General features: G+C 58.0%; 2 protein-coding genes across 5 annotated transcripts; one reads left to right on the top strand and one right to left on the bottom strand.

Annotated features, from left to right (window-relative positions):
• Nucleotides 1-1282: 1282 nt before the first annotated feature.
• NRROS (negative regulator of reactive oxygen species) lies at nt 1283-11873 on the top strand. Of its 3 annotated transcripts, none has more exons than XM_071565936.1 (4): nt 1283-1401; nt 2075-2192; nt 2635-2758; nt 3005-6827. In XM_071565936.1, exons 3-4 carry the CDS (start codon nt 2651-2653, stop codon nt 4970-4972), a joined length of 2076 nt encoding a protein of 691 aa, XP_071422037.1. In that variant the 5' UTR covers nt 1283-1401; nt 2075-2192; nt 2635-2650; the 3' UTR covers nt 4973-6827. The 3 variants fall into 3 exon arrangements, 2 of the variants coding, with proteins under 2 accessions (XP_071422037.1, XP_071422036.1); XR_011698715.1 differs by lacking the exon at nt 1283-1401 and adding an exon at nt 9931-11873 and having other exon boundaries at nt 2114-2192; nt 3005-5074; XM_071565935.1 differs by lacking the exon at nt 2075-2192 and having other exon boundaries at nt 1326-1401.
• Nucleotides 9488-14070, bottom strand: CEP19 (centrosomal protein 19). Of its 2 annotated transcripts, none has more exons than XM_071565940.1 (3): nt 13985-14070; nt 10376-10561; nt 9488-10100 (listed from the first exon to the last, which is right to left on the bottom strand). In XM_071565940.1, exons 2-3 carry the CDS (start codon nt 10503-10505, stop codon nt 9739-9741), a joined length of 492 nt encoding a protein of 163 aa, XP_071422041.1. In that variant the 5' UTR covers nt 10506-10561; nt 13985-14070; the 3' UTR covers nt 9488-9738. The 2 variants fall into 2 exon arrangements, with proteins under 2 accessions (XP_071422041.1, XP_071422040.1); XM_071565939.1 differs by lacking the exon at nt 13985-14070 and adding an exon at nt 13565-13676.
• Between the last annotated feature and the right edge of the window lie 10 nt (nt 14071-14080).

The raw sequence follows: 14080 nt of genomic DNA, 5'->3' as shown, positions 1-14080 counted from the left end.
TTCTTGATTTTTATACGTCCAACTTCCTTGAAAATGGAGGAAATGAAACCACAGGGCTTTTTTTTGTGAGTGACATGGGAGAGCTCAGCCTCCTCCCAGAGAAGAAATTAAATCTGTGGGGAAGGCCAAAAAATTACCTCTCTGGACATTTGTGCTGGCTGCAGGAGTCTGGGGGCCACGTGGTGTGGGGGTCCCAGCTGAGCTGCCCCTTGGTGTGCCACAGGAACACAGTTCACCTCCTAACTCTGCAGAATATCCCACTGGTGCCATGGAGCACATGGCATGTGGGGCATGGATGCTGCAGGGCAGAACCTGCTGATCCCACTGGAGAGGGTCCTGCTGCAGGGCTGGATCCCTTCTCCATAGTTTTGAACCCTTCCCGGCTACATCCAGGCAAAGTGTTTTCCTCTTCAGTGGGTGGGCCTGGGGACTTAGGGATGTGTGAGGACTCTGGGAGAGGGGAGACATGGGATGGGGAGATGGAAAGCAGGAGATGGGGGTGAGGAGGAAGGGGCCCTCCCTGCTCACATGGCCTTGGAAATGTGGACCTTCTTGGGAGCTGTGGGAAAAGCCATTTCTGCTGACTTTCACATATGGATCAGCACTTGGGAGGTCTCTGCATCCTGATGGGTCTGACCTGTGTGCTGGGTTTGCCCAAATCCTGAGCAGCCCCAGGAGACCCAAAGGTCTGGGGCAGGTGATCTGAGCATCCCAAACCACACTAGGTAATGTGAGAGGCTGGGCATGAGTGTCCCAAAGCAGGGACTCACTATATGGGACAAATCCAACCTTGGCCTGGGAGACAACAGGAAATGCAGCACCTTCTTCTTCCACTGTGGGATGTGCATCCCTCGCTTCTGTCAAAGCCCCTGTGCTGGGCACTGGAGGCAAACGGGGTCTGCAGGGACACAATGGGAACAGGTGCCATGCAGGGTGGTGGCATTTCTCCCCCCAGCAGGACTGGTGGTGTGGCTCAGCCAACCAGAACCCTCAGGCAGTACCTCTGCGGCCCCAAACCCGAGCAGAGGTTCTGCTGCTGGAGCTGTGCAGGGCAGTCCCAACGCCAGGCTTGCCCCTGGAGCAGCAGCACAGGCAGGGCTGGTTCCCCTTGGCACCCCCTGGCTCCCTGCCCGGCCCCCCGAGGTTCCTCCTCGCCAGGGCGCTGTGTGAGTGCATGACCCGTGCTGGGAGTGCTGAGCTGTGTGCGCAGCTCGGCCGCGCTCTCGCCCTCCATGTGACTGCAGTTTCCGTTGCTCCTTCCGCAAAGGCTATATTGGTGCTGGGGAGAAGGTGGGTGGGACCCACACCCGGGGGGCACCCCCAGCCCTGGCACCAGGAGCCCCCCAAGCACCCGCTGGCTGCAGGATGGACTGTGCCAAACCCTGCGCGCCGCCCTACCTGGTGAGTGCCACCCCTGAGACCTGTGGTGGGGGGTTTTGGGGAGCCCTTCCTGCCATCCTGGGGCTCTGTGGTGGTGGTGTGCCCATGCCTGAAGAGCTGTGGCTGTGTGGGCTGGTGCTGGGGCTGGTGTGAACCGTGGGGAGCACCCTGGGCGCTCCAAGAGCTCTTGAATGTGGGCTCTGGTGTGGGGCTGCGGGCAGGGGTTTCCTGCCCAGGCTGCTGCCTGCCCTCCTGGCTGGGCAGGTGCCATCCCTGCAGCTCCAGGGAGGAGCAGGAGCATGAAAGTGCTTCTGATGTTAAGAGAGGCCAAGAAAGGCTGGGCTGGCTGAAGGAAAGTGGAGTTTCTGCAGAGGTGGTCAGGAGTCAGAGCCAAAGCTGGTCAGTTTTGGGTGCAGTGAGGACACAGCAGGGTCCCTCTCCTGCCACTCTGCTGGGGATGAAGCACTGCTGGAGACCAAGGGCTCGGGAGGGCAAAAGGGGCTGTGCATCAGCTGCAGCCCAGGGAAGGGGGGGCTTCCTCTCCATGCCCCCCAGATTAATAACTCCTGCTTTGATAAGGCACCAGCTCAACACTTGTAGGTGTCCCAGGGCAGGACAGAGCCCAGGATGTGTCCTGCTCCCCTGTGCTGTGGGGCTCTGGCTGCCCCAAATAACCCCCCGTTTCTCCTCCAAGCAGTGGCAGTGCTGAAGGCGCCGTGTGCCGAGGCCTCGCAGAGCCCTCGCTCGCTGCTCATTTGCCTGAGTTTCAGCTTTTCCCCAGATGCAAATGCCATCAGCTCCAGTCCCACCAAGTCAGTCATGGGGCAGGTTGTGCTGGGGACCCTCTGATTCCCTGGGAGGGCCCCCAGCAGGGAGGGGTGCTGGGGGGGACTCGGTGGGGGCTGGATCGGTGTCCCCTGGGGGAGAACTTGGTGCCAAGAGGGGGGACATGAGCCCTGCCAGGGGGACACCTCTGCTCAGGGGATGCAGTTCAGTGGCCTTCACGAGCAGCTGTGCTGCTCTGATGGTGCCTTTCCCATGTGTGCTGCCCTGTGCAGGGACTGAGCTGCCACTCCCCTGTCCCTGCTCCTCTCCTGCCCTCTAGACTCAGTCTGAGGGCTCCTGCTGGGGTGGGTGGGCTCTGTGCTGAGGCCCTTTGCCCCTTCTCCACAGACAGCTCATGGTGGCCCAGGGCCTTTTGGGGTGAGCAATCTGCGGCTTCTGACCTCCTCACCTGTGTCCCCTTCTCCACAGGAGTGCCACCGCTGAGATGGAGGCCCCGCTGCCCAGTCTGTCCCTGCTGCTGCTCCTCCTGGCAGTGGGATGGGGAAGCAGGGCAGCCACAACCTGGGCACCATATCTGGGTGGCTGCGAGCTCGTAAGTCCTCTCCTGTGAACCCTCACCCCTCTGACTGCTTGGTCCTGCCTGGCAAAGCCCAGGACCTCCAGACCTTCCCCATCCCAGCTACTGGCTTGGAGTGGGCTGGGGTGACAAGGCTCTAAACATAAAGCCACCTCCTCCATCCTCAGTCTGCTCCCCAAACTTCTTCCTCCTCATCTCCTGCCTCTCAGAGTGGTGTTACAGATCCTTCTAGTGGTGTTAAAGGCCCTTCTCTTGCTTTAGGTGCAGAGCACCATGGACTGCACTGGGAGATGGCTGAGCTCCATCCCAGGAAATCTTCAAGGCGATACGGAGGAGCTGTTGCTCGATGACAACACTATCCAGGTCCTGACCAATGCCTCTCTGCTCCCATACATCCAGCTCTGCCATCTCAGTTTGACCAGGAACCGGCTGCAGCTCATCGAGCCCGGTGCCTTCCTCAGCAGCCAAGGCCTCCAGGAGCTCTCCTTGGCAGACAACCTCCTCTTCACCAACTACTCACTGACAGCAGCTGCTCTCTCTGCTCTGCAAGCCCTGAGGACACTGGACCTAGCTGGAAACCGCCTCACTGAGGACATGGTGTCACTTTTACTCCGGAACCTGTCTTCCTTGGAGTCCCTGTCCGTGGCCAGGAATGTCATCATGAGACTGGACTCATCCACCTTTACCAACCTGACGCAGCTGCTGGAGCTGAACCTGGAGAAGAACTACATCTTTGAGATTGACAGAGCTTTTGAAGGGCTGCAGAGGCTGCAGAGGCTCAACATAGCTTACAACTACCTCCCGTGTCTGGTGGGGTTCGGGCTCACCCAGCTCAGGGTGCTCAACGTCAGCAACAACATCATTGAGTGGTTTCTGGCCCTGGAAAGCGATGACCCCTTTGAGCTGGAGGTGCTGGACCTGTCCCACAACCGCCTGCTGTTCTTCCCCGTGCTTCCCCGGCAGAACAAGCTGCATTCCTTGCTGCTGCAGGACAACAGGATGAGCTTCTACCAGCACCTCCCCAACGGCACATCCCTGGCCAATGTCACCGTGCAGTTCCTCATTGTTGATGGCAACTCCACCAACATCACGACGGTCAGGCTCTGGGATGAGCTCTGCTACAGCAACCTCTCTTCCCTGCGCCTCCTGGACATGAGCCAGAACCAGGTCTGGGGCCTGCCAGAGGGTTTCCTGGCCCAGATGCCCTCCCTGACCCACCTGAAGCTCAATCAGAACTGCCTAGAGGCGTTCCACCTGCTGGAGAAGGACTCTTTAGCCATGCTGGCTGAGCTGGACCTCAGCCAGAACCGGCTGGTGGAGCTGGGGGCAGAACTGGGTGTTGGGGACATCCTGCCCAACCTGCAGCTCTTCAACGTCAGTGCCAACGGGCTGCGGGCGCTGCCTCCTGGGCTTTTCACCCACACCAGGAAGATCACTACCGTGGACCTCAGCCACAACCAGATTGACCTCTGTCCCCAGCCAGATGTTGCAGGTGAGGTGGAGAGTCCCCCCTGCGTGGACATCAGGGGTGTGGCGACCTTGACCCACCTCTCCTTGGCGGGGTGTGGTCTGCGGGGGCTGGATGGCCGCCCCTTCCAGGGGACGCCGCTGGCACATCTGGACCTCTCTGACAACTGCCAGGCGCTGTCCCATGGTCTGGGGTGGCTGCAGGACCTCGCCCCGACGCTGCAGGTGCTGTCCCTGCGGAACACCAGCCTCTCCTCTGCCGCCGGGGACTTCTCCTCCCTGAGCAGCCTCTTGCGCTTGGACCTCTCGGGGAATTCCTTGACGGCGTTCCCCGCCTCGCTGGATGCCCTGGAGCTGCACAGCCTGGACCTGCGGCACAACTGCCTGGCAGCGCTGCCGGCGGGCGTGGCGCGGGCACCCCTGGGCAGGAGCCTGCGGGAGCTCTACCTCAGCCGCAACCCCTACAACTGCTGCACGCTGGGCTGGTGGGACGCCCTGCAGCGCGTGGAGGGGCTGCGCGTCCCCGACGGGCGGGAGGTGACCTGTCGCCACGGCCCCCGCGTGCTCAGCCCCGGCGCGCTGCCAGAGCCCGTCCGGCACAGCTGCCGCTGGCACAACGCCGACCTGGCGCTGCTCTACCTCGTGCTGGCTCTGCCCACCTGCCTCACGCTCCTGGTGGCCTTCGCTGTGGTCTTCCTCATGCTCAAGGAGAAGCTGCTGAAAATGCTGAAAAGCCGGTGTGGGGTTTCCAGCCCTTACTGATGGCTGAGGAGGAGGAGGAGGAGGAAGAGGAAGGGCTCGGGAATGGTGAATATGAGTGGGTGGTTGGCCGCTGACAGGATTGCAGGTGATAACCCCTTCAAGGTGGGTGAGGTGAAGACTGGATGGATGGAGGGCATGGGGTGCTGGGAGAGCTGCTCTTCCAGCCCTAGTGGTACCCAAAGGGTGCAGGGCTGTGTCTGGTGCTGGAGCCTGGGAATCCTCAGGGGACGCGTCTTCAGCAGAAAGTCCAGCTGGTGTTGGCGAGAGCTGAGCACACACGACATCAAACACCTCTTGGCTGAAGGAACAGGCTGGGCAGAGAAGCTGTGGCTGCCCCATCCCTGGAAGTGTCCAAGGCCAGGCTGGACAGGGCTTGGAGCAACCTGGGACAGTGGAAGGTGTCCCTGCCTATGGCAGGGGGTGGAACTGGATGTTTTTTTAAGGTCCCTTCCAACTCAAATCACTCTGGGATTCTGTGACCATTTTCCCCAGTGCTGTTCCCCCTGCCCCCCTTCAGATAGTTCCTTTTATTTATTTCCACCTGCAGTTAACTCAAAACATCCTCCAGATCTGCAAACAGCCTCCACGAAGTGCCTGGGCTGGAGCAAACATCCCCCGTGGGTGCTGCAGAGAAGGGTCTCCGTAGCCACAGCCTCCCACAGTGCTCTTGCCAGCACTGCCAAACCCGCAGGCAGCCCTGGGTGTGCACCCTGTGCCTGTGCTGATAAGGCAGGTGTTGTCAGCAGGGCTCAAAGACACATTTTTGGGGTTGTTTCTTATCTAAGTCACAGTCCTGGGTGAAAAAAGTCCATCAAAACCAGCCCAAGTTGCAACGATGTGAAATACTGATTGAAAGGCAGGAGAGTAAATTATATCCCTGGTGATGTTTTATCATCCACTTAATTTCCTCAAGCAGTGCTGTATTAAACATGCAAAGGAAGTCAGAGAAGTCCTTCCCCCTCGCTGTGGGTGCCCCGCTCCCCGGGTGTGGGGGGTTTCCTCCCCCCAGCTCGGCTCGAGGCTCACACCGTCCCTCCCAGGGCAGCAGTGCCACCTGGGGAAGTGCCGCCCTGTTCCTCGGAGAGTCACTGTGGGGCAAAGAAGTGATGGTGGTTTGTGCTCACTCAAAAGCCCTGCTGAGAACCGGAGGGGCTTTATTCCCTGGCACTGCTGGGGTTTTCCAGTGAAACACGTTTAAATGGGATCGAGGGGCGCGGGGAAGGGCGCAGGAATGCCGGTGTGGGGATGCCGGTGTGGGTGGGCTCAGCGGGGTGGTGTGGGGTGTGTCAAGGAATGCAGCCCCCGGGAGTTGTCCTGGGAGGGGCTGGAGGGAGGTGCCCAAGGCTGTCGTGGGGCCGGAGTATGCTGGGGCGGTGCAGGCAGTGGGAGCAGGGCAGGTGTGGGAGCAGGAGCAGGGCATCCCATCCCAGCACAGGTGTGGGAGCAGGACAGCCCCTCCCAGCACAGGTGTGGGAGCAGGAGCAGGGCATCCCATCCCAGCACAGGTGTGGGAGCAGGCCAAGCCCATCCCAGCACAGGTGTGGGAGCAGGACAAGCCCCTCCCAGCACAGGTGTGGGAGCAGGGCAGCCCCTCCCAGCACAGGTGAGGGAGCAGGGCAAGGGCTGCCCAGCACAGGTGTGGGAGCAGGACAGCCCCTCTCCAGCCCCTCCCAGCACAGGTGTGGGAGCAGGAGCAGGGTAGCCCCTCCCCAGCCCATCCCAGCACAGGTGTGGGAGCAGGACAGCCCCTCTCAGCACAGGTGTGGGAGCAGGAGCAGGGCAGCCCCTCCCAGCACAGGTGTGGGAGCAGGAGCAGGACAGCCCCTCTCAGCACAGGTGTGGGAGCAGGAGCAGGGCAGCCCCTCCCAGCACAGGTGTGGGAGCAGGAGCAGGGCAGCCCCTCCCAGCACAGGTGTGGGAGCAGGAGCAGGGCATCCCGTCCCAGCACAGGTGTGGGAGCAGGACAGCCCCTCTCCAGCCCCTCCCAGCACAGGTGTGGGAGCAGGACAGCCCCTCCCCAGTCGCTTCCAGCACAGGTGTGGGAGCAGGGACTGGGGTCACCAGTGAGTCTGGTGTGGCCAGTGGATGTGCTGGGCTGGGAAGTGGTGCAGGTCAGACCCTGCTGTGCCGAGCATGGCCAGGGCTCTGGGGACCAGCTGTCAGCCCCGGGTCAGAAACTGCTGCTTTCTGGCCCTATTTTAGACTGAACCAGCCAAAACCAAACCAGGCCCCAGCTGGGGAATCCCTCAGCCTCTTTCAGCCCTTCTTTTGCCCGTAAGCTGCACCCCTGGGGGACAGCAGTGACCTATCAATACCTCCCTGTGCTGTCCCCAGGCAGCATTCCCGTGTCTCCCCCAGCAGGGTGAGTGGGTACCCCAATCCCTGGGGGGTTTTCCCTTGCTGTGGGTGTCAGGGCTGGCCTCGGGGGGTGGATGTGTTTGCTTCCCCCCCACAGCTTCTCCTTTTGGCAGAGGGATGTGGGGTGCAGCTGTGGGAGCACACACAGGGAGGAACCTGGGCACCTGGCACTGCCCCAGACACAGACAAAAAGTGGGGGTTCTTGAGCCAGTGTGGGGGATACTCAACACTCCCCTATCATGTGTCTGGAAAGCTGAGGCTCACCTGGAGCTGGGATGTGCATGGGACGTCAGGGCAGCAAGAGGAGACTGCACTTTCAGAGTGGTGGACACCTTTACAAAGGTGCTCTCACCATCTTGGCAAGGTCATGGTGATAGGGAAGGCCCTCGGTGACTGGAGACCCCAAGTGTCCCACCCAACTTCAGTAATGGACAAAAGGACATTCCAGGGAGCACCAGGGCAGTCACCTTCATGTTGGGGAACCCATGGAGTATCCTTTGTTTGGAGCGTGGTTGGGAGCAGTGAGCATGGCTGGCCAGGGGTAACTTGTGCCTGCCCAACCTGCTTTCCTGTCAGGATGGAATGGGTGGATCTGTAGGCAAAGGGAAAGTGGTGGTGCCACTCACCTCAGTGTCAGCATGGCTGAGGCCACTGCCCCTCAACGTTCATCCATGTGGAGATGTCACAGTCTGGATGGGTGGGCAGGTAAGGATCAGTTGGAAGATGAAGCACACAGGGTAGAGGTTGGAAGGAGGCTGGTGAGGAAACACCAGGGGCTGGTTTGGCATCGTTCCTTTCATCTTTGTCCATGATCTAAAGAAGGCTGTGGAGCACCTTTGTGTCCAGTTCACAGATGAGCCCAAACTGGGAGGACCATCCTGAAGGTCTGGAGTGGGCTGGAGGGACAGGCAGGTGCAGGTGCAGGGACATGATCTGCCCCCTCAGCCTGGCACTGGCTGGGCCTCCTGCAGCCCCCAGTGGCGAGGAGGGCCATGCCCAGGGCAGGGGGGCAGGCAGGTCCTCTGAGCCCAGCCAGGATGGAGCTGGATGCAGGCTGGCTGTGCAGGAGAGGTCCCTGTGGGCCCTGCCACCTGAGGGGGAGATCTTCCTCTGCTGCTCTGCTGCAGTTTTTGAGGCAAGGTCTGTGCCAGATCCCCACACAGCCCTTCTGGTCTTGGGAGAGCTCAGTCAGGGTTCAGATTCTTTTAATTTTGGCAAGTGAGGCACCAGCTTCTGTTTCTACCTGAAGGCCCCCTTGGCCAAGGGGAGCTCCCTCCTCCTCTGCAGTGATGGCCAAGCTCTGTGGTTTCACTGAGGCCCATTCCAGTATTGCACAGCAGTGACTCCATCCCGTTGGTGTGTAGGAGGAGAGCTCCTCCAGCCCCAGCTCCTGTGCTGCCAGATGTCTTACTGATAAATTTAACATGTTTTAATTAGTTTGTGGTTGCAAGAAGGAAGGCAGGAACTGGTCTGGGAGACCACTTACAGCTCCTCTTAGTTCCTCAGGCAGCAGCTTGCTGAGGTCACTCAGCTTGGGGTGAAGGCCCACCCACAGCCCTCACAGCCACCCGGGTTTGGAAAGCCAAAACCCAGGAAGCTTCAGGAGCTGTGCAGTTTCCTAAAAAATCCTGAACTTAGTCCTCCAGTTCTTGCAGGAGAGCAGGTTTTGGCTAGTACAGACCAGCTGAGGTAGACCCTGGGAATGAAAGCTTCAGTGGGATGAGTAAAGGTGTTGTTTTACTCTAGAACCACTCCCAGCCTTTGACCTTCTACCACTCTATTTTTTTTGGATACCTTAAGGACATTCTCCCAGAACTGAACACTTAAGAGAAAGCACCATCCAGCAGTGTAAGGAACCAACACCCCACTGCAGCAGTTTGAAATCACTGTGTTTTCAAAAGTGCTTTCAAGACTAATCCATTTTCTAGATACTCCTTTTCTTAAAGATTTATATTTCTCTGTGCTAAAACTGGAGATTTAAGCATTTCTCAGGAAATGTGAGAGTAATACCCTCAGTGCAGTGTTGATTTCTCCAGAAAGACTGATTGCCTAGCAGGCAATAAGAAACACCCTACTTGTGCCATCCAGCTTTCAGGACATGAATATTTAACACTTCAGCCAAAGCTGACTGAAAATGTAAAAAATCTGAAGATTAAATAATTTAAAGTTATTTTATGTAGGAAAAGACTAAAAACCACCCAGCAGTTTCAGCTGCCCAGTTTCCATTTCATCAAGTCTGGCTTCTTAAACAAAGCTCCCTTATGCCTGGGATTGCTGTGGCACCTCAGGTTCTCTGGGTCCAACACGCATCAGTTCTGTGTGGCCAGACAGCACTCTGACATTGCTGTGTCTGCTGGGGCAGTGAGGTTTGTCTCTGAGCTGCCCATGCAAGACACCCCTGTCTGGGATCAGATTTCCTCATCTGACTCCACGTCCCAGCCACAGGACTCCAGCTGCTCATCCTGTGGGAACTCCACCTCAATGTCATAGACAAAGTCAGGGTCATCCTTCTTCTTCCTGTTCTTTTCGAAGAGCTCATCCATGATGCTCTTCCTCTTGGCTAGCTCCTTGTCATCTAGTTTGTTCATATCCTCCTCCAGGTCAATGGGCTCTTCCTGCTGGAACTTCTCCAAGCTCTCAGCCAGGCTCTCTCCTCCCAGATGACCTCTCAGCAAACTGTAGAGTTTCCGGAGCTGCCGCAGCGAGACCCCTTCCAGGTACACCTTGTGCCGAGGGTTGTTCTTCAGCTGCTCGGCGGCCACGCTGCAATCTGGAGACAGAAACCACCACCAGGACTCAGAGCTGCAAGCAAAGCTCTTCCCACAGACAGATCTTCTCCCAGTCCCTCCCAAGGGTGTCTCTCCAAATGCTCCAGACTTTGGAGACTCAGGTTGAGAAGGGGCCTTGGGCTCCTCAGAGAGATGTCACCTCCAAACAGCCCTGGTAAGAGGCTGCTCAGGGGTTACTAACAATGCTGTCACCAGTGAGTTCCCTCTGTGTCTGGAGGGGACCTGGGGGTGCTGCAGGGGAATGGATGCACCTCACCTGAGAACCTGGAGAAGCTGCGGACGGGCATGACGCGCCGGCGAGTCTTGTCCTGGCCGTGGTCCCTGTAGATGAGCACGATGGATGGGGGCTGGAAGCAGACCCCACACTTCTGGGCAGTGAAAGCCATCCTGGTCCTGGGGCTGGCTGGGGCCTCGGCAGAGTCCTCAGCAATGGGGAACCTCACTGGGAAACAGGGAAAAGGGAAACACAGTGTGAGTGTGTCTCAGTGCTGGGCTTTATGGCAGGAGTAGAGTGACAGGTTCAGCAAAATCACGGAATCACAGACTGGTTTGGGTTGGAAGGGACCTTAAAGCTCACACAGTTCCATCTCCTGCCATCAGCAGGGACACCTTCTGCCGTCCCAGGTTGCTCCAAGCCCTGTCCAACCTGGCCTTGGACACTTCCAGGGATCCAGGGGCAGCCACAGCTTCTCTGCCCAACCTGTGCCAGGGCCTGCCCACCCTCACAGGGAGCAATCCCCTTGTCCCTGTTTCTGTCACAGAGCTGGGGACACCACAGCTCTGATTTCATGTGGTAAGGCACAGCCTTGCATCCACAGTGTCCATGGATCTAATACCAGGACTCCCCTCTTTTTTAGGCCTTTAAGAGCAGGGTACCCAGTCACTGTTTGCTTTCTGAAGCTTCAGAGTGACCTCACACAGCACCAGATCTGTCACCTGGGACAGATGGGACAAGGAAAGAGAACAGAGTCAGAAATGAAAACCCAAAATAATGAAACTCCTTTTTAGGTGACAATGAAAATGTGAATTCATTTAAAGGAGTGGAGATGTTTCATTTTAAAGTGAGGACAACTGAACTCTCCAGTTCCAGTGCCTCAGTCAGCTGCTACATGGAGGAGGTTATGGAGTTAATCCCTAATTATCCTTTTCCCTTTTCTCTGAAGTGTTTGGTCTTGCAACAGGAGAGGGGGAACATCAGCCTGACTGGCAGCTGCAGCAACTTCTCTTTTCTGCCTGATCACATTTGTCCCCAAATGCTCTTGGAAACTTCTCAGCATTAGCTCTGGCCTTGGCTCCACCCCCTTTTTGGACAAAAATTAATGAAATGAATTATGAAATTAAATTAGAGGTGACTTAAAAGATCCAAATCTGCTGCAGATCCTGTTTCCCAGCTCAGTGTGCAGCACTGAGTGCATGAGCTTGGCCGTGGCACTGAGTGCCATGATCTGGTAAAGGGACTGGAATTGGACCAAGGGTTGGACTTGATGATCTCAGAGGGCTTTTCCAACCCAACTGATTCTATGAGTCTGTGATTCTATAGATGAGGCACTGAGTGAGAATCCACCATGTCTTGATCCAACCCCACTGTGATCACCAGCCCAGGGCACGTAGTTGGATCAAGGGTTGGACTTGGTGATCTCAGAGGCCTTTTCCAACCCAACTGATTCTATGAGTCTGTGATTCTATAGATGAGGCACTGAGTGAGAATCCACCATGTCTTGATCCAACCCTACTGTGATCACCAGCCCAGGGCACTACGTGCCCTGGGCTGGTGATCCCAGTGGGGTTGGATCAAGGGTTGGACTTGGTGATCTCAGAGGTCTCTTCCAACCCAACTGAGGAGAAGGGACTGGAGCACAAGTGCTGTGGGGAGAGGCTGAGGGAGCTGGGGGTGTTCAGCCTGGAGAAGAGGAGGCTCAGAGGTGACCTCAGCACTGTCTGGAACTGCCTGAAGGGAAGTTCTGGCCAGGTGGGGGTTGGTCTCTTCTCCCAGGCACTCAGCAATAGGACAAGGGGGCACGATGGGCTCAAGCTCTGCCAGGGGAAATTGAAGTTGGAGAGCAGAAAGAAATTCCTTGCAGAGAGAGTGCTCAGGCATTGGAATGGGCTGCCCAGAGAGGGGGTGGATTCCCCATCCCTGGAGGTTTTTCAACTGAGCTTGGCCGTGGCACTGAGTGCCATGATCTGGTAAAGGGACTGGAGTTGGACCAAGGGTTGGACTCGATGATCTCGGAGGTCTTTTCCAACTCAATCCATTCTGTGATTCTTCGTGTTGCTTTTATTTTGGTTTTAAAAAACTGAAAATATGCCAAATGTGGAGGAGAGCTCAGGCTGCCCCACAGACTGCAGTGAGGGGAAGGTACAAATTACACCCCCAAAAAATCAGTGTATTGTCTCCAAAGAGAGAAAAAATACATTAATCTTCAAAAGCTGCTTTGAAGTAGAGTTGAAAATTCTTCCTCCTTTGCTAAAAGCCACGTAGGAAAGAGTTTGAATTTGCAGTAATGTGCTAAATAGTGGAGATCAACCACCCTGGGAGTGTTCCAGGCCAGGCTGGACGGGGCTTGGAGCACCCTGGGACAGTGGGAGGTGTCCCTGCCCAGGGGGTGGGAACGAAATGAGCTTTGCGGTTCCTTCCAACCCAAACCCGTCTGTGATTCTGCGAGGAGGAGAGGCACGAACAGCGCGGCTCCTCTTGGGACCCGCGGGGCGTTTGACGGCGCCGCTTTTGCCATGAAAAAGCCGCTTTGAGGCTGCAGGAGTGGCCGGGGAAGGGAGAGCGAAGGCGGCGGGGCCGGGCCGGGCCCTCCCGTCCCGCCTCACATCGAACCCCAGACGGGTCAGGGAGGGGACACAGAGGGGAAGGGAGGGACACAGAGGGTGAGGGACACAGAGGGTGAGGGACACAGAGGGTGAGGGACACAGAGGGTGAGGGACACAGAGGGTGAGGGACACAGAGGGTCAGGAAGGGACACAGAGGGTCAGGGAAGGGACACAGAGGGTCAGGGAGGGACACAGAGGGTCAGGGAAGGGACACAGAGGGTCAGGGAAGGGACACAGAGGGTCAGGGAAGGGACACAGAGGGTCAGGGACACAGAGGGTCAGGGACACAGAGGGTCAGGGACACAGAGGGTCAGGGAGGGACACAGAAGGTGAGGGAGGGGACACACAGAGGGGCAGGGAGGGGACACAGAGGGTCAGGGAGGGGACACAGGGGGTCAGGAAGGGGACACAGGGGGTCAGGAAGGGACACAGGGGGTCAGGAAGGGACACAGGGGGTCAGGGAAGGGACACACACAGAGGGTCGGGAAGGGACACAGAGGGTCAGGGAGGGGACAGAGAGGGGAAGGGAAGGGACACACAGAGGGTCAGGGAAGGGACACAGAGGGTCAGGGACACAGAGGGTCAGGGACACAGAGGGTCGGGAAGGGACACAGAGGGTCACCTGGTCCCTCCTCCTGCTTCAGCAGGGCCATCCCTGAGCACAGGGTTGTGTCCAGAGGGCTCTGGATATTCCCCAGTGAGGAGACTCCACACCCTCTCTGGTCTCCGTTCAGTGCTCGGTCACTGCACAGGAAAGTTCTTCCTCCTGTCCAGGTGGAGCTTCCTGGGCATCAGTTCCTGCCCATTCCTCCTGTGCCATCGCTGGGCCCCCCGAGCAGAGCCTGGTCCGTGCTCTGCCCCCTCCCTGCAGGCACTGCCAGACACGGGGGGTCCCTCTCAGTGTCTGCTCTGGAGGCTGAACAGCCCCAGCTCCCTCAGCCCTTCCTGCTCACAGAGACGCTCCAGACCCTTCAGCATGTCCGCAGCTGGACCCGCTCCCGGCACTCCGTGTCTCTCCTGTACTCTCGCCCCCTCCCCTCACCTCGGGCGGCGGCAGGGCCGCCCAGGACGGCGCTTCTTCTCCTTCTTTTCCTCCTTCTCCCTCTTCTCTCTCTTCCTCCTCCTCCCCAGGCCAGGC

Source organism: Pithys albifrons, chromosome 11 (genome assembly GCF_047495875.1).
Source record: "Pithys albifrons albifrons isolate INPA30051 chromosome 11, PitAlb_v1, whole genome shotgun sequence".
Taxonomy (NCBI): domain Eukaryota; kingdom Metazoa; phylum Chordata; class Aves; order Passeriformes; family Thamnophilidae; genus Pithys; species Pithys albifrons.
This window is presented reverse-complemented; position numbering and strand designations above follow the sequence as displayed.

What these genes read in the sequence shown, in the direction of transcription:
- NRROS (XM_071565936.1), top strand. Translation starts at nt 2,651, where the DNA reads ATGGAGGCCCCGCTGCCCAGTCTGTCCCTGCTGCTGCTCCTCCTGGCA. An exon ending in ATCTGGGTGGCTGCGAGCTC is followed by an intron (nt 2,759 to 3,004) that starts GTAAGTCCTCTC and finishes CTCTTGCTTTAG; the next exon opens with GTGCAGAGCACCATGGACTG.
- CEP19 (XM_071565939.1), bottom strand. Translation starts at nt 13,595, where the DNA reads ATGGCCCTGCTGAAGCAGGAGGAGGGACCAG. An exon ending in GAAGCAGGAGGAGGGACCAG is followed by an intron (nt 10,562 to 13,564) that starts GTGACCCTCTGT and finishes CCTGTTTCCCAG; the next exon opens with TGAGGTTCCCCATTGCTGAG. An exon ending in CAGCTTCTCCAGGTTCTCAG is followed by an intron (nt 10,101 to 10,375) that starts GTGAGGTGCATC and finishes TTCTGTCTCCAG; the next exon opens with ATTGCAGCGTGGCCGCCGAG.